The sequence below is a fragment of the Bos taurus genome, chromosome 2, assembly GCF_002263795.3.
Source record: "Bos taurus isolate L1 Dominette 01449 registration number 42190680 breed Hereford chromosome 2, ARS-UCD2.0, whole genome shotgun sequence".
In the NCBI taxonomy this organism is placed as follows: Eukaryota; Metazoa; Chordata; class Mammalia; order Artiodactyla; family Bovidae; genus Bos; species Bos taurus.
In genome coordinates, this window is record NC_037329.1 from 1,953,816 (window position 1) to 1,975,848 (window position 22,033).

At 42.4% G+C, this 22,033-nt stretch overlaps 1 protein-coding gene across 9 annotated transcripts in view; it reads left to right on the forward strand.

The window, feature by feature from the left end:
- PLEKHB2 (pleckstrin homology domain containing B2) overlaps positions 1-15,982 on the forward strand; it is a 49,253-nt gene extending 33,271 nt beyond the window's left edge. For 5 of the 9 annotated variants that reach the window (XM_059877202.1, XM_059877180.1, XM_059877207.1 and 2 more), the window contains 2 exons: positions 8,094-8,202; positions 13,180-15,977. In XM_059877202.1, coding sequence (XP_059733185.1) covers positions 8,094-8,202; positions 13,180-13,316 — 246 coding nt within the window. In that variant the 3' untranslated portion in view covers positions 13,317-15,977. 9 annotated transcript variants of the gene reach the window in all.
- Positions 15,983-22,033: the final 6,051 nt, after the last annotated feature.

Sequence of the window (22,033 nt, forward strand, 5' to 3'; positions counted from 1 at the left end):
TTCCTGGTTCTTGGTATGACAAATTATTTTTTATCAAAACCTGGAAATTTTAAATATTATAAGACTGAATCTATTCAAGTCCTGCATTTTAGCAGAGTTCCTTCTAATGCTTCTCAGGTGGGTGAGGCTTGCTTTGTTTCTTCCATGTGAAGGGTGGAAGTCCAGGTCTTCCACTGGATCCCAGTTGACTGTGGTTCATTGTCACTTCTCGAGGGCTGGGAATTCAGGCCCTTCTCTAGGTCTCTGCTGACACCAGCCTGCCTGGGAGGTGGAGGGACATTTTCAGCTGTTTCCCATAAGCCTCTCTGTAACTATATAACAATGGTTACTGGTAAGAGGTTGTGAACGTACTTCTTCTCCACTCGGTCCCTGTTGATCCTACCCCAGCAGGATGGGAAGGGGCACCTTGTTTCCGCTGGGCAGAGATGAAAGTTCTGGCTCCCTGCATGGTCTCCACTGACACCGGCATGGGACTGGGGCTGCCATGTTTCTATCCGACAGGGATGATATTTCCAGCTTCCTACTTGACCTTCTCTGACGCTGTTCAGGATGGGGTGGGCGAGAGCCTTTCTCCAGACTTAACTTTGCTGGTGGAAGTAATAGCCACAGCTATTTTCGTGTTGTCTGGTTGGAGTGGAGCAGGTATTGCCTAAAAATGGTCTCTCTTGCTAGATTACCTTCCCAGGTTCTTTGGGTAGAGACAGCAGGCTTTCTTCGAGGAAGACAAGGAAAGGTCTGCACATACTGGCATTTCTGTGTTGCCACTTCTACTTTATCCAGTCTAGGATGTAGGAGGCAAAAAGAAAACCCAGGGGACTCACTGCATGTCCTTCTTAGGGTCATGAAGTCTGCAGACAGTTGACCGCCTTCTCGCCACCTTTCATAGTCTCCTTACGTTTGTTGTATGTGTAATGTCCAGGGTTTTCAGTTGTATGTAGCAGGAAGAATAGGGAAAACATCTGCATCTATTTTATCCTCCAAAAGCATAAGTCCTATCTCCTGCTTTTGTAAGATAACAGATTCAGATCTACCTGTGTATTTGCCAGGCTGCAGCTGCTCCCTGTGTGGTAGCCTTTGTCACATAGTAACAATAATTGTAATTGTCTGTAAACACATCTACCTTCCCACCAGCTGTGAGCTCTGAAGGGAGGCCAGGCCTTTTATCTCCATGCTTTCCAGTCCTTTACTTGGTCAGTGGAAGCAGTCCACTGCTCATTTCTGGCTGTGTTCTTTCATAGGCATGTTCTGTTGGAAAACTGCCGGTCACCTGTCCAGGCCTCTGTCTTCAGACTCCTCAATAGCCTCAGTCTTTTATATTCTCCACTCAGGAACTTCTGGAAATTGGACTGGGGAGGGTTTTGTGGGAAGGGTTTTGCTACTAGGTTGGTTTTACCAAGAGAAAACTGACGTTGGATGAATCTCATTTATCACTTAGTCCAAACTGATCATTTTCAAGATGAACAATATAAGGCCTGTAGATAGATGACTTACTGAAGGTCAGGTTAATGGCAGAGCTGAATTGAAGTTAGAATCACTGGCAAGTCCAGTTCTCTTTTTTGTTGTGTTTTTCTGCCTTCTTTATTTTACAGCCTGAAAGTAGGTTTCAGTTATGGGTTTGTATTTTTAGAACCTTAAAGTATATGAGCACACTGTCTCATATTCTTTACTTTTTTAATAGACTGTCATACTTTACGGAGAAGGCGATGGCACCCCACTCCAGTACTCTTGCCTAGAAAACCCCATGGACGGAGGAGCCTGGTGGGCTGCAGTCCATGGGGTCGCTGAGGGTCGGACACGACTGAGCGACTTCACTTTCACTTTTCAGTTTCATGCAATGGAGAAGGAAATGGCAACCCACTCCAGTGATCTTGCCTAGAGAATCCCAGGGACGGCGGAGCCTGGTGGGCTGCCATCTGTGGGGTTGCACAGAGTTGGATACGACTGAAGCGACTTAGCAGCAGCAGCAGCAACAGTCATACTTTATAGACTGGAATTTGGAGAACCAATTTTAATACATTGCCAGTTGTTTCAAATTGTGTTTAAAAAAACTGAGGTATATTTGACATGCAACACTATGTTAGTTTCCAGTGTATAGCATAATCTGTATTGGTATATATTGCAAAATCATCACTGCAGTAGGTCTGTTTAACATGTCACCGTATGTAAAGAATTGTTTTCTTAAATGCTGAGAACTTTTAAGATCTACTGTCTTAGCAACTTTCAAATATGCAGTATAGTAGTATAAACTATAGCCACCGTGGTGTGCATTATATCCCCATGGCTTATTTATGTTATGACTGGAAGTTTGTACATTTTGATTCCCTTACCCAATTTGTTCATCCCTTGCCCACCCCGCCACCCCACCTCTCTGGTTCCCCCTCCTCTTTGGCAGCTACCAGTCTGTTCTCTGTATCTGTGAACTTTTTTTTTGTTTTTGTTTTAAAGATAGATTCCACATACAGATGAGATCGTATGGTATTTGTCTTTGACTTCTTTCAAAAACTCAGGGTCTATCCATGCGGACAAAAAAAGGCAAGATGTCCTTTTTTAATGGTAGAATAATATTCCATTGCATATTTGGACCACGTTTTCTTTATATGTTTGTTAATTGATGGACACTTTACATTGTTTCTGTATCTTAGCTATTGTAAATAATGCTGCATTGAACTTGGGGATACAGATACCTTTTTGTGTTAGTGTTTTTGTTTCCTTTGAATAAATACTCAGAAGTGGAATTGCCGAATCAACTGGTAATTCTATTCTTAATTTTTAGAGAAACTTCCTTCTATTATTGTTTTAGATACAGGAGGCACCAGATAAGATAAAATCTTATCATTTTAATATCATTTTAATCATTTTAATTTAATCATTTTAATATCATGTTAATAATTGTGTTTGAGGGTTCCCTTTTCTTCACATCCTTGTCAGCAGTTGTTATTTTTTGTGTTTTTAGTAATAGTCATTCTAATAAGTGCGAGGTGACACTCATTGTGGTTTTGATTTGCATTTCCCTGATGATTAGTGACGTTGAATATCATTTCATGTGCCTGTTGACCATCTGTATTTCTTCTTTGGGAAGATGTCTATTTAGTTCTTTGGTCTGTTTTTTAATCAGATTGTTTTTTGCCTTTGAGTTGTATGAGTTCCTTATATGTTGATACTTTAGATATTAACTTCTTATCAGATAACATGATTTGTGAATATTTTCTCCCATTTGATAGCTTGCCTTTTCATTTTGTTGACAATTTCCTTTGTTGTTCAGGAGCTTTTTAGTTTGATGTAGTCTCACATTTATTTTTGCTTTTGTTGCCTTTGATTTTGGAATCAGATCCAAAAAAATCATCACTGTAACCACTGTTGAGCTTATCACCTATGATTTTTTTCTAGGAGTTTTAGGGTTTCAAGATTTTACATCTTTAGTCCACTTTGAGTCAATTTTTGTGTATGGTATAAGATACCATGTATGGTCAAATTTCATTCTTTTGCATATGATTATCTTAACTTTCTCAGCACCATTTATTGAAGAGACTCTCCTTTCCCCATTGTTTTGTATATTTTTGGCTCCTTTGTGGTAAGTGAATTTACCATGTATATGTAGGTTTGTTTCTGGGTTCTCCTGTTCCATTGATTCTGTGTCTATTTTTATGCCAATACCATACTGTTGTGATTACTTTGTAGTTTAGTTTGAAATCTGGGAGCATGATACCTTCAGCTTTATTCTTCTTTCTTTGGCTATGTTGGGTCTTTTGTAGTTCCATATTTCTACAAAAAATGCCATTGGAAATTTGATAGGAATTGCATTGAATCTATAGATTATTTTGGATAGTATGGACATTTTAATTATTCTTCTAATCCATTAGCTTGGAATATATTTTCATTTATTTGTATTTTCAATATCTTTCATCACTGTTGTATAGTTTTCAGTGTATAGGCCCTTCACGTCTTTGGTTAAATTTATCCTAGCCATTTTATTGCTTTTTTGTTTTGTTTTATAATTTTCATTTTATATTAGAGTATACTTGATATACTTAGATATCAAATATACTTATATTAGCATATACTTGACTATAATCCCACCACCTCTAGAATGAAAACCACAGTCATGGAAAGCTAACCAAAATGATCACAGGGATCACAGCCTTGTGCAACTTGGTGAAATTGTGAGCCATGCTGTGATGGATAGATGGGTCATGGTGGTGACTTTTGATAAAACGTGATATACTGGAGAAGAGAATGGCAGACCCCTAAAGTATTCTTGCCTTGAGAACCCCATGAACAGAATGAAAAGGCAAAAAGATATGACACTGGAAGATAAACCTCCCAGGTCAGTAGGTATCCAATATGATACTGGGGAAGAGTGGAGAAATAGGTCCGAAAGAATGAAGTAGCTTGGCCAAAGAGGAAATGAGGCTCAGCTGTGGATGTGTCTGGTGGCGAAAATAAAGTCCAGTGCTGTAAAGAGCAATATTGAATAGGAACCTGGAATGTTAGGTCCATGAATCAAGGTAAATTGGACATGGTCAAGAAGGAGATGCCAAGAGCGAACATCAGTACTTTAGGAATCAGTGAACTAAAATGGATGGGAATGGGCGAATTTAATTCAGATGACCATTGTATCTACTACTGTGGTCAAGAATCCCTTAGAAGAAATGGACTAGCCCTTATAGTCAACAAAAGAGTTCAGAGTGAAATACTTGGTTGCAATCTCAAAAATGATAGAATGATCTCCATCTGTTTCAAAGGCAAACCATTCAGCACCACAGTAATCCAATCTGTGCTCCAGCCACTAAAGCCAAAGAAGCTGAAGTTGACCGGTTTTATGAAGACCTACAAGACCTTCTAGAACTAACACTAGAAAAGTGTTCTTTTCATCATAAAAGATTGGGATGCAAAAGTAGGAAGTCAAGAGATAAGCTGTTACAGGCAAGTTTAGCTTGGAGTACAAAAAGAAGCAGGACAAAGGTTGAGTTTTGCCAAGAGAATGCACTAGTCATAGCAAACACCCTCTTCCAACAACACAAGAGACAACTCTACACGTGGACATCACCAGATGGTCAATACTGAAATTAGATTGATAACGTTCTTTGCAGCCAAAGATGGAGAAGTTTTTACAGTCAGCAAAAACAAGACCTGGAGCTGACTGTGGCTCAGATTGAGTTCCTTACTGAAGAATTCAGACTTAAATTGGAAAATAGGGAAAACCACTAGACCATTCAAGTATGATCTAAATCAAAGCCCTTATGATTATACAGTGGAGGTGATGAATAGATTCAAGGGATTAGATCTGGTAAATAAGGTGCCTGAAGAACTGTGGATGGAGGTTTGTAACACTGAATAGGAGGTGGTGACCAAAACCATCCCAAAGAAGAAGAAATGCAAGAAGGCAAAATGGTGGTCTGAGGACACCTTACAAACAGCTGAGAACGAAGACAAGCCAAAGGCAAATGACAAAGGGAAAGATATTCCCAACTGAATGTAGAGTTCCAAAGAACAGCAAGGAGAGAGAAAAAGGCCTTTTTAGGTAAACAGTGCAGAGAAATAGAGGAAAACAACAGAATGGGAAAGACTAGAGATTTCCTCAAGAAAATTGGAAGATACCAATTTCATGCAGAGATGGGCACAATAAAGGACAGAAACAGCAGGGACCTCACAGAAGCAGAAGAAATGAAGAAAGTGGTAAGAATATACAGAACTATACAAATAAGATTTTAATGACCCGGATAACCACGATGGTGTGGTCATTCACCTAGAGCCAGACATCCTGGAGTGTGAAGTCAAGTGGGTCTTAGGAAGAATTAATTACTACAAATAAAGCTAGTGGAGGTGATGGAATTCCGATGCTGTTAAAAGTGCTGCACACATTATGTCAGCAAATTGAGAAAACTCAGCCTTGACCACAGGACTGGAGAAGGTGTTTTTCATTCCAATCCCAAAGAAAGGCAACACTAAAGAATGTTCAGACTATACAGTTGCGCTCATTTCACATGCTAGCAAGGTTATGCTCAAAATCCTTCAATCTAGGCTTTAGGAGTACATGAACCAAAAACTTCCAGATAAACAAGTTGGGTTTTGAAGAGGCAGGTACCAGAGATCAAATTGCCAACATCTGTTGGATCATAGAAAAAGCAAGGGAATTTGAGAAAAACATGTACTTTTGCTTCATTGACAATGCTAAATCCTTTGACTGTGTGGATCACAACAAACTGTGGAAAATTCTTAAAGAGATGGGAATACCAGACCACTTTACCTGTCTCCTGAGAAACGTGTAAGCAGCTTAAGAAGGAAGTTAGAACCAGACATGGAACAGTGGATTGGTTCAGAATTGGTAAAAGGAGTATGTCAAGGCTGTATATTGTCACCCTGCTTATTTAACTTATGTGCACAGTGTATCATGCAAAATGTAGGCTGGATGAATCCCAAGCTGGAGTTAAGATTGCTGTGAGAAGTATCAACAGCCTCAGATATGCAGATAATACCACTCTAATGGCAGAAAGCAAAGAGGAACTAAAGAGCCTCTTTGTGAAAGAGGAGAGTGAAAACCTGGCTTAAAACTCAACATTCAAAAAATTAAGAATATGGTCATGGCATTCGGTCCCATCACTTTATGGGAAACAGAAGGGGAAAAAGTGGAAACAGTTATAGATTTTATATTCTTGGGCTCCAGAATCACTGTGGATGGTGGCAGCAGCCACAAAAGACGCTTGCTCCTTGGAAGAAAAGCTATGACAAACCTAGACAGTGTATTAAAAAGCAGAGACATCACTTTGTAGACAAAGGTCTGTATAGTCAAAGCTATGGTTTTTCAAGTAGTTATGTAGGGTGTGAGAGTTGGACCACAAAGAAGGCTGAGTGCTGAAGAATTGATGCTTTTGCACCGTGATATTGGAGAAGACTCTTGAGAGTGTCTTGCACAGCAAGGAGATCAAACCAGTCAATCCTAAAGGAAATTAACCCTGAATATTCATTGGAAGGACAGAAGCTGAAGTTCCAATACTTTGGCCACCTGATGAGAAGAGCTGATTCATTGGAAAACACTGATGCTGGGAAAGATTGAGGGTAGGAGAAGGAGGCAACAGAGGATGAGCTGATTGGGCTGCATCACCGACTCAGTGGGCACGAATCTGAGCAAACTCCCGGAGATAGGACAGGGAAGCCTGGCGTGCTGCAGTCCATGCGATGGCAAAGAGTTGGACATGATTGAGCGACTGAACAACAACATACTTGTTTTACAATACTGTATTAGTTTGAAGTGTACAACAAACTGATTCATCTGTACATATATGTATGTCTATTATTTTTCAGGCTCTTTTCCCTTATAGGTTATTACAGAGTTTTGGGTAGAGTTCCCAGTGCTATACATCAGGTCCTTGTTGATTATCTATTTTATATATAGTAGTATGCTTATCCTGGGCTTCCGTGGTGTGTTAGATGGTAAAGAATCTGCCTGCAGTGCAGGAGACCCTGATTTGCTCCCTGGGTCGGGAAGATCATAATTTATTGTTTTGATGCAATTGTACATAGTATGATTTTCCTAATTGCTCTTTCTGAGAGTTTGTTCCTAGTGTATTGAAATTCAACAGATTTATGTGTATGAATTTTATATCCTGGAACTTTACTGAATTCATTTATTCTTAGTTTTTTCTGTAGAGTCTTTAGGGTTTTCTTTATATACTATTCTGTCATCTGCAAATAGTGACAGTTTTATTGGGTTGGCCAAAAAGTTCATTTGGTTTTTTTTCCATACCATCTTACAGAAAAGCCCCAGCAAACTTTTTGGCTAACTCAGTACTTTTTCCTTTCTAGTTTGGATGCCTTTTATTTCCTTTTCTTGTCTAAATGGCTCTGACTTGGCCTTCTCATAGTATGTTGAATAAAAGTGGGTACAGTAGGCATCATTGTCTTGTTCCTGATCATAGAGAAATCGTTTAGCTTTTCATCATCCATTGAGTGTTGATGCTAGCTATGGGCTTGTCATACGTAGTTTTTCTTATGTTGAGATATGTTCTCTTTATAACCATTTGGTTGAGAGTTTTTATTGTAAATGGATGTTGAATTTTAAAATTGTATTTCTAATGGGCTTATATCTTTTTCAGCAGGCGTATGGCTATGGTCCATACAGTGGTGCATACCCACCAGGAACTCAAGTTGTCTATGCTGCAAATGGACAGGCTTATGCTGTACCCTATCAGTACCCGTATGCAGGTAACTCATGCCAGCCTTTCATTCCTAGTTTCTCATCATTTAGTGTGTAGATCAGTGAAGCCTGAGGAAGTTTTATTTGTCAGTTTAGGGGTAAGTGAACTGTAATTTTTCTGGTTATAGATGACAAGTCACTGTGCTATTGAAAAAAAAAAAGAAAGCATTATATATTTTCACACTACTTTACAAAGTTAGAGTAGGCTTGGTTTTTAAAACTTCACTCTTGTATTCAGATTCATTCCCAAGATGAGAATTTGTACTTACTGAAATACACTTATATTAACAAATAACCTAAGAGTCGCATTTTAAGGAATAAGAGGTAATCTTTCTCCTGTTTTTTTCCTTCTGGTTGTAGCTTCAAAAATTTTCACTATGGAGGTGATGTTTCATTTTGCAGATGAAGTAGGGGCATGGAAGGGCTTATATTTTACCCTGGGGAAGGCTTATATTTACTCCTTTCATTTTCATCTCACCTGAAACTGAGTGTTAGGTGTGAGCGATTGACCTGTGTAGATAGCAACAAGGAAAATCAGTCCTGAATATTCATTGGAAGGACTGATACTGAAGCTGAAACTCCAATACTTTAGCCACCTGATGCGAAGAGCTGACTCATTGGAAAAGACCCTGATGCTGGGAAAGATTCAAGGAAGAAGGAGAAGGGGACGACAGAGGATAAGATGGTTGGATGGCATCACCGATTTGATGGACATGAGTTTGAGCAAGCTCTGGGAGTTGGTGATGGACAGGGAAGCCTGGCTGTTGCAGTCCATGGGGTCTCAAAGAGTCAGACATGACTGAGCATCTGAACTGAACTGAGATAGCGTCAAGTCCTGGGTGCAGCCTGGGCAGGGGGATGTCTATAGGGTGGAGGTCAAGAATATCCTGGCAGTGGTGCTGGAGCCTACAGCCAGGGCAAGGGTGACCTGAGCTATGTGGCTGATGGCCTGAAGAGTGAGGCCATACCCAGACCCCAGGGAGCAGGTGAAGTCAGGCAGGTGCAGTTCTCAGTGAGTACGGCATGTCAGAGTGACACACATGAGAGTGAACTGATGAATGGATTGGAATGGGAGCCTAGAGGTTGCTGAGAGATCAGAAATCTAGCACAGTGCCTTATCGCAGAAGCAGTGGAGGGACAGTGTTACCAGAATAGTGAGTGGTCACTGATATTAATGCCGCAAAGAAGCCAGTGGGGTTGCCACAGAGTCTGGATTTCCCCAGACTCACAGTTAGTGGTGGTTAGTGGTGCGTTAGCACCTAATAGAGGAGAGTTTCTCCAGTTACCTGTTTTGGGAATCTGATGCTGATCATTAAGGTAGTGTAGACTCTGAAGAGTTTTGCCTTGCTTGATTTTTTTTTTTTTTATGCCAAGTTGAAAACCAGTGAAATAATGATACTAAAAAATGAGATATTTGTCTATCCTCTGATCCTAGCACAGCTATTTTTGTTTAATTATTTTCTTCTTGTAAAATAATAGTTTCATATTTGTTATCTTACATTACTTTTTTGGAGTGTGTTTGCTTTGTTTGGTTTTGTTAATGGCATTACATTACGTTTTACATTCCATTCTCATTTAAAAATTTTATATATTTTGTCCAGAGGGCTACATAATCTTCATTAGTATTTTTTAATGATTGCATCCTATCATATGGGGTAATATGAAGTCTTCTAGTACGTATTGGCTGTTTACTTTTTCTGTTCAATTTTTCTGTCATAGATATTGCTTTGACTGTTTCTAATCAGTTTGTTTTTTATTCCTGTTAAGTATGTCTTAGAGTACATTTTTGATTTCTGTATATTAATATGTCAAAGGGCATAAATGTTTTGATACATTTTAAAATTATAAAAGTTTACAGTAAGGACAGTAAATGAGCTGTTAAATTTACCTGTTACCAACTTTAACAGTTACAGCATCTTGTTTCATCTGTACCTTTTTCCCCAGCTCTGGATTGTTTTGAGGGAAGTTTATACTTATTTCATTTCATCTGACGGTATTACAGTAACTCTTGATGCTGTGCATTTACTAAGTTGTTTCCCAGAGTAGGTCACCAGTTTATAATGCCCCAGGAGTTACTGATGTGCTGGTTTCTCTGCAGTTGCATCACAGTTGCCTGCTGTTTTTGTCGTGCTCTGAAAGTTTTGATAACCTCACTAGATCTTAACACGGAACCAGGTTGCCTTAGTTTACATTTCTGATTACTGGCAAAGGTAAAGATTGTGTAATTGTTTACAAATTAAATCTTCTTTTGTATAAATTATTTTTTCCCATTTATTTTGCAGTTTGTGTTCAGTTTTTAAGTCCTAGCCTATTTGTCTGATGAGAGCCAGACTTTTATTCAGCCCCTAGGCCATTGATTGGGATAATCCTAGCTGTTTCTTACTCTGTAGAAGAGCAGAAGTTTTGTGCTTGTGAAGGGAATTTTTACACACAGGATTCCATCCCTGCTTTTGACTTTCATCATGAAGAATGAGACAGCATTCTCGGTGCAACCTCAGATAACTTGCTGCTGAGGGCTGAGTGCAATTGGTAGGCATTTGGCATTTGCCTCATGACAGCCAAATGCCTACCAACCAATTTAAAAAGTGCTGTGTACACACTGTAAGTGTGCTTGCTGTGAAAGGGCTGCTCAGTTGTGGTCGTCCCACAGCAGCATCATGCTGGGAACCAGACAGGAGCTCTTCATTTGGCCTTTCTAGGACTCTGGTGCTTTGCCAGCTTCATGACGCACTGCCTTGCAGTGTCCATAGAGGCCATTGTGCAGAGAAGGTTAAAGGCCTCTCTTTAATATTACTGAAACCGGTGGTCAGTCAACAAATTTAAAAAGTGCTGTGTACACACTGTAAGTATTCTGTTTTAATTTTCCCACACTAGTGGACATTTGTTCAGTTGTCGTTTGATGTGGGCTTGAGGTCTTTGGTTTGAATGGGCTCCTTTGGTTAGAGTCCTCTGTTTCTGTCTTGTCGAGATGGTACTCATGACACGTAATTGCTCTGCGGTTTCCAGGGCCAAGTCTGAGAGAACACCTCTAGATTTTGTAATTCTCAATTTCTTGGTTTGATAGTAATTTGTAAAAGTTATCTGCCTTTATTTAGTCTTTCCAGGATCTTCCCAACCCAGGAATCGAACCAAGGTCTCCTGCATTGCAGATGGATTCTTCACCATATGAGCCACCAGGGAGGCCTAAAGTATCTGACTTAGTTGTTCTTAAAATATCTCAGTATCTTCCTTTTCTACATTCCTGTTTGGATCATTTATGTAAAGATTAAATTAGGTAATTAAATTAAGTACAGTTTGGAAATGTTCCCCAGCTGACTTTGGTAAAGATTTAGCTTTTGGTAGGAACAGAGATGAGCTGCAGGAGAAGTTGGCTCCTGGTCATGGAGTGAGGGGGTCCTTCTGTGGAGCTAAAGCTGGAATGCAGATTTAGATTTTCCAGGGGTCTTTAAATTAGGTCAGCTATAGGGTCCTGCTGTATTACATGTTACTAGTTGGAGTTGCCTAATTGAAATTTTTAAAATTTCAAGGCTGTGATTATGAATGCTACAGTTCACCAGTTATGTAGTTTAAATATTACATTAAAAAAAGAAAATCCTTGCTTCTAGTGTTATTGTCTGACCTTGATAAGCCTTTAGGTTTATAATGGTCTCATTTTCCGACTCTGTGGCTTTGATGCTTCTCTTTCCTTCATCATATCAGGGGCATTGGGGTCTGAGTGCACACTGTAGCCAGAGTGCCTGAGTTGGCATGCACTCACTGTGCTCAGGCCCCACGTACCTCTCTCTTTGCCTGTTTATAGGATAGGGATAACAGTGAGCTCAACTCCTAGGATTGTTGTGAGGATTAAGTGAGTCTATACATATAAATGCTTGTAACACTGTGAGTGCTTAGACTGGTAAGCACTTATCATTTAGTATCTTCATTCTTCATGGACATATCACTATTGGATCAGTTTCTCACTTTTCCTAGGGTTGAACTGTTAAGAGAATAATGGGTCAAGGAGGAAAGTTAACACTGTATGTGAGGAAATTTATTTACAGTTGTGCTGGGTCTTTGTGGTTGCATGTGGGCTTTTTCTGGTTGCAGAGACTGGGGGCTCTTCTCTTGTTTAGAGCACAGGCTGTAGGGCCTGCGGGCTCAGTGGTTGTAGCTCGTGGGCTCTGGAGTGTGGGCTCAGTAGTGGTGGTGCACAGGCTTAGTTGCTTTGCAGTATGTGGAGTCCTCCTGGTCTGGGGATCGAACCTGTGTCCACTGCATTGGCAGGTGGATTCTTATCCACTGCACCACCAGGGAAGTCCTGTGGGAACAATTTTAAAGCTAAGTAGCTTTTGGACAACATATTGTGAAATACAGAAGAAAACAAACATTTCCAATTGAGAACTTTAATTGTGCAAATAACTTTAAATTTGTTTAAAGTTGGTTTTTGAGATGTTTTCCCTCTGACAAATATTTTTCTCCATAAAGGCATAACATTAAAAATGGAGAGCAGATTACGTTAGCAGATTTAAGGCTTAATTTAAATTCATTAACTTCTGGATGGGGATCCTTGGCCCTCCCAGTCTCTAGGCTTTATGTGTCTCCTGTGTTCCTGGTCTGCCTGCCATCCTGATGAACACTATGGGGCCTAAAGCGGACACTGTGGGCTGGGGTTTGCAACTTCATTAGGATTCTGCTGTCTGTAGTGTCCGGGACTGTGGACCTTGGGAAACTGAGCATCTTGATTTTCTCTTAGTTCCATCTTAAATATGGGGTATCCCCCTCACTCGGCCAAGCCGAGTCCCCTTCACCTGTGGTGAAGGAGAGCTGGGGAGCACTCACCAAAGTCACCCCCCACGCCTAGCTCTCTGAGGGAGACGAGTCTGTAGGATGAGTGCTGTGCATGGAGAAACCTCAGGAAGGGTCCCAGGCAAGTGAGCTGTCTTTCTGAGTGAATGTTGAGCTTCACAATCTGCTCCTCAGGAATCTGTTCTTTCCTTCTTTTCCAGGGCTTTATGGACAGCAGCCTGCCAACCAAGTCATCATTCGTGAGCGGTACCGAGACAACGACAGCGACCTGGCGCTGGGCATGCTGGCCGGAGCAGCCACAGGCATGGCCCTGGGGTCTCTGTTCTGGGTCTTCTAGAGTCTGTGGAACCTCGGCGTGCATAGCTTCTGATACCCCGTGTGCAATAATATGATTTGCAGGGCATTTCTGTTTGTTATAAATGTTTTTAGTAATAGGTTTAATAGTTCTTTTGAAAGTAGTGACAAAATGCTTGTAAGTACATAGAAGTACTGCAGAGAAAGCTTCGGACTGCTGTTTAGCTAAAATGTGGACTCTGTGGCGGCACTGGCTCATTCGAGGGGTTTCCTTATAAAACTCTCGCAATACTTTATTTAAACACACCTGTTTTGAAAGGCCATTTTGTTTTTAGAGTTAGGCCTTACTTCTTAAGGGATAATTTTAGTGTTTTGCTGGTAACATGGTGATACATGAGTGAGTGAATGGCTGTGGCAAGAAAAACTTCAGTTTTTTTGGTTTAATGTTGGACTTTGAAACCTCAGACCAGAACTGGCTGCATGTTACTTCAGGAGTTATAGGCTGGAACCTTCCTTAGGCAGCGGTGTGATATCCCACAGCCTCTGGGGCTCCAGCAAAGCTGACTGCTCAGGACGATGGATGGGATGACAGTTTCCCCCCTTGAAAATGATGCTTTTTCATTTTATTCTTATTTGTTTGTTTTTGGTAGTGATACTTGGAAAGCATCCCAAATTAGGAGTAGACTTGAGTGTCAACATTTTAGGGCTTTATCATTTAAAACTTGAAGAAGGCACAACAACTACAAAAAGGTGTGTGGAGGTAGATTTATCTTTTTCAGAGGCATCATGGTTTTAGTGTTTGCTTTGGGCATTTTTTATTGCCACTTCAGCCTACTTATAGCTTATTTTTCTACTTGTTGAGAAAGTATTATTAAGAGAATGCTGAGGAAAGTGAAATGAGAGCCATAGTTGCAGTGTTCCTGTTCCAGGGGATTGGGCTGCACGGAGGATGTGTTTCATGTCCTTCTGAAGGCTGTTGATGAGCCCATCTCCTGTCTTGTGTAGGACTGGGCACTGTTGCTGCCCCTGAGCTCTGTGCTGCATGGTGGGGGAAACTCAGGTTATAGATGGGAATTTCGGCCCAGAGACATGAATGACCTGCTCAAGATACCTTTCCACCTGACCAGGACACCGGCCTAGCTTTTATTTCTGACTTTAGTGTCACAGAGAAGCTTGAACCATTTAATTTTGAGCCCCAGTTTATATGTGAAGCTCTGAAAAACCAAGGGTCCTGCATTTCTGTAATTTTCTTATTTCTTTAGCTGTGTAATTTTTAAAACTTCAGTTGTTCCAGTTTTCTGTCCCGCATGTTTTAAAAAAATGTACATTTACAAAGGCACATTGAAGGTCTCTGCACCTATACTCCATGTGGCCATGTTTCCATAAAATACACTCCTGGTAGCACAAATTCTGTTTTTATTTTATGTGGCCAGTTACAGACACAGTCTTTTGTTTCACTTATCAGTCCACTCCACCTCCAAGGCAGACTTAAATAGATCTATCTCCGTATGAAAACCAGACGCCAAATGAACGTTGTGGTGACCACAGGTCTGTTTCCCTCGCCAATTCTACTGTACTTGGTGACACTGGAGAGTCTGTTTCCAGCTGAAAAGAAATATACTTGGCTGTCGTGTCTTGGGATGTGTCATGTGGTGGAAAGTCGCCACATGTGATGTATGACAATACTGCTTTTGATGGTTAAAAATGTTACTTATTTTACATCATATGTAATCAGAATAGCTTTGTTCAGATGGTAATCATTATTCAAGCTGTATCCTTTACAAGCAAAATACTAAACTCAGTTTTTAATGTTGCACTGGAATGTTAATTTTGAAATAGGAATTACTGGAACCACAGATACTGAGTTATGTCACTGAAATGCCCTTGAAGGAGATGGTCTCCCTGTGTTCTGCCCCCTGACAGAGTGGGGGGACCTGTGGACTGAAGTCCTGACATACATGTGCTCCCCCATCTCCAGTCCCTGTCCCTAGCTGGGCAAGCCACACTGGGCAACTGTAGTTGAGTCTGGAAGTTCACTGTCCCTAGTGACTTCATCCTGAGAGGAAATGCGTGCTCAGCATAAAGACGGGCTGAGCTGCTTCATTTCCCTGGCTCCAGTTCTCATAGATGCCAATCTTTTGGTCACCTCGCTTAGGTAGTCCTAAATCAAGAAGTTAGGTGAGTTGGAGGAACTTGTTCACTTTAACTGAAGTAAAATGTTTAGTCAGCATTTTATTTCCATGTGCACTTTTAAATAGTTGGCCGTTGATGTTGCACACATGCCAGTCTGCTTGTTTCTTAGCTCTGTGCATTTAATTTCTTGAGTTAACTTCAAGGTTAGATTTAAAGAGAAGGGAGAGATGAGCGACTGTGTTTCAGATCAACATTCATGAAGTGGGCCGGACCGGGATGCAAGATCTGGATCATGGGAGAAGTTCCTGCCATTGATACAGAATGACCCACGTTTGTTTTCTACATTAATTGTGATTCTGTGCGATCTTTTTCTCCTTCCCAAGTTTATAGACACCGGCATGGAATGCAGTTCCATTTTTTTTCCCCTCGGGTTGGTATTTTCTTTTCTCTTCTGATTGCTTGCCTGTCTCCAGTATTCTGTTGTGTCCTCTGAACCAGTTTTTCCCTGTATATGCAAATTGTATGTTTATAAGTGAAAATGTCAATACATTAAATGATTGTTAACCTTAAAGCATATTTCACTGACTTCTATTGTTTTTTAAATTCAGTTTATTTAAACTATAAAGATAAAAACAGTTCATGCATTTCTCCCATTCCCCACTATCTCCTCTGGCAAACACTGATCTGTTTTTTTAAAAAATTATTTTGTAGTAACACAGCTTTTTCTGCTGCATCACAGGCAATAGGAATGCCATTTCTTGAGCTTTCCTTAAGTGCTAGGGAATGTATTGTCATCAGAAAACAATAACTCGTTAAATTCCTGTCTTAACTCTGTAAAGGAAGTATTTATCCTGGTTACACTGAGTGAAACTGAGGCTCAGAAGTTAACATTCTTTTCTCGAGAGCACAGTTACCTTCCTCAACTTGGCAGTGTGGGTTCAGTAACTTTTCAGATATCTTTGGGTACGACTTTGTGTTTTTGTTGTTTTGTTTTAAAAAATTATTTAAAATTTTCTTTTGTTTCTGAATTACTCTCCTCTGGGCTTTTATGTCTATCTCCTCTGTTGCAGACCTCCATTAAGTTGTGATGTGTGGTTGCCTGTCATAGTTTAAGATGAGGAGTCTTCATCTGAAAGCTCTGAGTCTCTTGGTTTCATTTCTTCAGAGAATAATTCTCTAGTATTTTACCTGGGGACAGTTATTTCTGGGTATGGGGGAGGGGTGACATTCACACAGACTTTGTAAGCTGTTTTACTTTTCAGCTGGACTTCATTCTCATCTTGTCATGCTGTCTCTGGCTCTTTTTTTTTTTTTTAATATTTTAGTTGTTTTTGAATAGGTCTCACACACACACACACACACACGCACACACACACGCACATACATACATACATAGATTCAGAATGAAAAAGATTCACTAAAGGGTCTTCTGTCTGCCCATTTCCTACCTTCCCTTTGCTTAACTACTCATACTGGTTTATTTATCCTTTGTGAGTTTTTCTTCATGCATATAGAAACTAGTACAAAGATAAATTCTTATTTTCCTGCCTTTTTTTTTTAATGAAAACAGATAGTATATACACCAGTGGTAGTCAGACTTTTTAGTCTCAGGATCCTTCTATAGGATTAAAGTTTTGAGGCCTCCCGAGAACTCTTTAAGGTGAGTTATATCTATCATTATTTACTATATTAGATAATAAAGTTGAAAAATTTAAAAACTTTACAAAATGGTAAACCCATTGTATTTGAGAAATAGACTTTATAAAAAATATTTTCCAATACAAAATCAGTGAGGCCAAGTTTTTTATATTTGAAAGATTTTAGCATCTGGCTTAATAGCTGGATTTGTTTATCTGCTTATGCAGTCAGTCTGGTTTTTTGTTTTTGATTGAAGGATAGAAGGAAATAAGGCCTCATGTAGACACAGAGTTGGAGAACCTTGCAGACCCTCTGAAAGGGTCTTTTGCACCCTCAGGGATCCTTGTATCATACCTTGAAAACTGCTGATACATGCTGTTTTATCCATTTTTTCACTTAACATATCTGAGGTATTTCCATATCAGCACATAAGGAATTTGCCCATTCATACCCTTTTATTGGGTTGGCCAAAAAGTTCGTTTGGGTTTTTCCCTAAAATGCTACGAAAAACCTGAACAAAGGTTTTGACCAGCCCAGTACTTTCACTTAACAAGGAGTGAAGTATATTGTTCAAAAGTGGCTCATCTCAGTGTGGGGCTCGTGGAGGTATTGTGCTTTTCTTGACCTTGTGGAACTAGTGGATGACAAGGTTATTTGGAGCATATCTGGAGCTTCTCCATTGGTTGGTGCCTCCAGGATCACACCAACACCTGAGACTGGGAGTTGGAGAATGGTGTGCACAGAGGCTGACTGCTGTGATAAGCCACCTCAGGGGCTGAAGGCCAAAATCTCTATTGCTCAAGTCTGCATCCGTGAGGCCTGTGTGGGAGCAAGACTTTTGCTCCTGGTAGTCATGTGGAGATAAGGGCTGCTTCCGTCTGGCACCTTGGAGTCCTCAGGGAGCTTCTGCATCCCGCTGGAAGACGATGGGGAGGATCCCTTCCCAGCTTGGCAGTGGTGCTCAATCTTCTCTCATTCCAGTGGTGAGAGCTAGTCACATGGCCCTAATGCCATGCAAGGGGTTTGCTGCTGCTGCTACTAAGTAGCTTCAGTGGTGTCTGACTCTGTGTGACCCCATAGACAGTAGCCCACCAGGCTCCCCTGTCCCTGGGATTCTCCAGGCAAGAACACTGGAGCGGGTTGCCATTTCCTTCTCCATTGCAGGAAAGTGAAAAGTGAGAGTGAAGTCACTCAGTCGTGTCCAACTCTTTGCGACCCCGTGGACTGCAGGCTACCAGGCTCCTCCATCCATGGGATTTTCCAGGCAAGAGCACTGGAGTGGGGTGCCATTGCCTTCTGCAAGGGGTCTAATGCTAATGCTAATGCTAAGTCATTTCAGTAGTGTCCGACTCTGCGCAACCCCATAAACGGCAGCCCACTAGGACTGCAGCCTACCAGGCTCCTCCATCCATGGGATTTTCCAGGCAAGAGTACCGGAGAGGGGTGCCATTGCCTTGGGGAGGTGTAAATCTGAGCTCAGGAAGAAGTTGCCCTGGCTGCAGCTGCTGATGAGCCAGAGTAAATGGTAATTACTGATGGTCAACTATCCTTAACACTCAGTGGAAGTCAGATTTCTATTAACCCTCACTTGTACAGCATTTACTGGTTAATAAGAAGGAAAGTTATGACCAACCTAGATAGCATATTAAAAAGCAGAGACATTACTTTGCCAACAAAGGTCCGTCTAGTCAAAGCTATGGTTTTTCCTGTGGTCGTGTATGGATGTGAGAGTTGGACTGTGAAGAAAGCTGAGCGCCGAAGAATTGATGCTTTTGAACTGTGGTGTTGGAGAAGACTCCTTAGAGTCTCTTGGACTGCAAGGAGATCCAACCAATCCATTCTGAAGGAGATCAGTCCTGGGTGTTCTTTGGGAGGAATGATGCTAAAGCTGAAACTCCAGTACTTTGGCTTCCTCATGCGAAGAGTTGACACATTGGAAAAGACTCTGATGCTGGGAGGGATTGGGGGCAAGAGGAGAAGGGGACGACAGAGGATGAGATGGCTGGATGGTACCACTGACTCGATGGAGGTGAGTTTGAGTGAACTCCAGGAGTTGGTGATGGACAGGGAGGCCTGGTGTGCTACAATTCATGGGGTCGCAAAGAGTCAGACATGACTGAGTGACTGAACTGAGCTGACAGTGGACAGTTGCAAATTACATGTAAATTGTTGGTTCATGTAATGCAGATGTTGTTTCATCACAATTTTTTTGTTGCTTCATTATTTCTTTGCCTTCTTACCAATTGATTGGCAGGTTTGCACCTAGAGAAAGACATTCACCCTTTCCAACAAGGAATATAGTCATTACATCCATTCTTTAATACATTAAATTCATTCAGTCTATTAAATATTCACTGAGCATCATGGCAGATTATATCCTGGCTCCTCACTATTTCTGCTCCCCTGATTCTCTGTGAGTTACACATTCTTGCCTGTTGCTCTGTTATTTTTGGGGTCTGTTCTTGCACTGGGAAGAATGGACCTCTGTACCTCACTTGAGATGTGGGGTGTGGTGATTTTTGGCTTAGAAACATTGAGGTCCAAACTCTTGTGCCCAGGGGCTGATGAGAAATGCGTGTTCCTGGGACTCAAGCACAAAGTCCTGAGGGGGTCCAGGGTGGGCTGGAGTCTGCACTTTCAGCAGCCCCCAGGGGATTCTGTCCAGCCTTGACTTTTCCCCGGTCTTAGCTTCCCAGTGCCCTACCTGACCTGAACATTTCTGCCTTCCTCTCCTCTACAAGGAGCATCTTCCCTCCTGCAATCTTCAGTGCCTGCTGACAACCTAGGAAGCTTTTCTCCCCTTTCCAGCTCTGATGAGAGGAGTGACACAGTGGGACACAGTGAGGGATGGGTGCCTGGCACTGGCTTTGCGTGTCTGTCTGGCCTTTTCTCTGCCTGGCTGATGGGAAGTTAAATCAGAAGTGCTTCCCTGTGGGCCCTAGGACGGCTGGTGACGTTGTGCCCTCCAGGTGATGCAGTGGACCTGGTGTGCTCTTCAGCCTCTCAGGCAGGGCCTGCCTGGTTCTTTCAGTTACCCATCAGAGGCCAGGTGAGCACTGCCTAGGCAGGGAATACATCCTGGGTGCAATGGGTGACTGAGGCCTAAAGTTTCTGCAGGGAGGTGTCCTGGGCAATGTGCCATGGAGGCTCTTTATCCCAGTTTCAGCCACCTCACCTGTCCAAATAGGTACGGCAGGTACAAGGACAGGCTATAACCACCCCACAGACATGCAGTAGGGACCACATGCAGGACTTGGGGCCAGCACTGTGGGAACATAGACAGCATGGGCTCTGCAAGTCTCAGCTACTTCTTCCAAACTGAAAGTTGCTCAGTCTTGTCTGACTCTGCGACCCCATAGACTATACAGTTCATAGAATTCTCCAGCCCAGAATACTGGATTGCGTAGCTGTTCCCTTTTCCAGGGGTTCTTCCCAACCCAGGTATTGAACCCAGGTCTCCCACATTGCAGGCCGATTCTTTACCAGCTGAGCCACCAGAGAAGCCCACTTCTTCCATAAAGTAAGGGTAATGGTGGAAGTTCCATCCCAGAGGACACAGTGTTAACACACCCATCCCTTCTCTTTCATTCCGCTCCTAAACCGTGGGGATGGGAACCTATTAGAAACACCTTCTCAGGCTCAGCTCAGAAACTTGAGTCACCAGCTGGCCTTTAAATTGATTCCACCACATGTTCAGATCTTGAGAATCACCGGTCTAGAGTAGACTCGTTCACATCCTCTCTTCCTCCTCCTTCATGCTCTTTCTCTCCACCTTGGGAGCAGCTGCACTTCTTCCTTGCCACAGCTGGTTCTGAAAGTCACCACTGGGTGTCAGAGCAGCCCCAGGAATGTCCCTGCTGTCACAGCTGCTCTCAGGTCCTTCCAATGTCTGCTGTGTCTCCTGGGGCTTCCCAGACTTAGTCCAGAAGAGGAAGTTCTTGGATCAGGGCATGGGGTTGATTGCAGTATCTCCAAGTCCTGTACCCATGCTTTGCTTCCTTGTCACAGGCTTGGGCTGAAGCACCTGCTCCGCGGCTGTGCCTCCAATGTTTCTGGGCTGAGAAGGGGCCTCAGGAAGGTCCTGAGAGGCTAAGGGGCCTGCCTGAGATCACCCCTGAACCTTGTCAGGGTGAGGGCTTTGCCCTGTTCTTTCCTCTGTGTGAATCGGCTCAAGCCCACTCAGAACCTACCCTCCCATGTGCTCAGCAAACTCCTGCACCCTGCTCAGTGCCAGGCACAGTCCTGAGCCAGACAGATAAGGCTGCCACCTTGTGGAGCCTGCAAGGACTCAGCAACCACCCTGCCAGCCAACCAGCCAGGGTGAGGGATAAGGAGGGCTGACAGGGTAGTGGGCACATGAAGAGAGTAGCTAGGCTACTGGAGGTGTGGACACAGTGTGGTCAGGGGATGTGGCCAAAGAGGTTTGGCAAGTGGAGGTCGTCAGTATCTTGACATGCTTCAGTGGAAAATGGAGAGGGCGGGAGTATTGGTTTGGGACAAGGCCTGCACACAGACTGCCTCCCCCCCACCCCCACCCCAGCTCTCCATCCCCAAGCCCCTATCTCAGGGGCCTGGTCTCAGGCATTAGGGCTATCAGCCAGCTCTGAAGCTCCTCTTCCTCTTTGGGGATTAAGCGTCTGAGCACACCAGGTGATGTAAGCTGAGCATTTTTGAGAGTGCAGTGCATGTGGGCTTCATCTACTTTGAGACCCTCACCAAGGGGGCTGTGGCAGATGAGGATGAGAGGTCCAGGGGCCACGTTTTGGCCTCAGGGGGAGGCACAAGGAGATGCTCAGCCTTGCACACACAGTTTGTATGTGCTCTCCAGATGGCACCCTCAAGGTGCACTCCACATCTAAAGTTGGAAGTGGTTATTACCATTGTTGTTATTTGCTGCCAGGGTCGAGTCTGGACCTGAGTTGCACCCACTCTGAGTGTCTGGGCCAGGCTGTCCCTGGCACCTGTGTGCCACGTATCACAAGGTCTGTA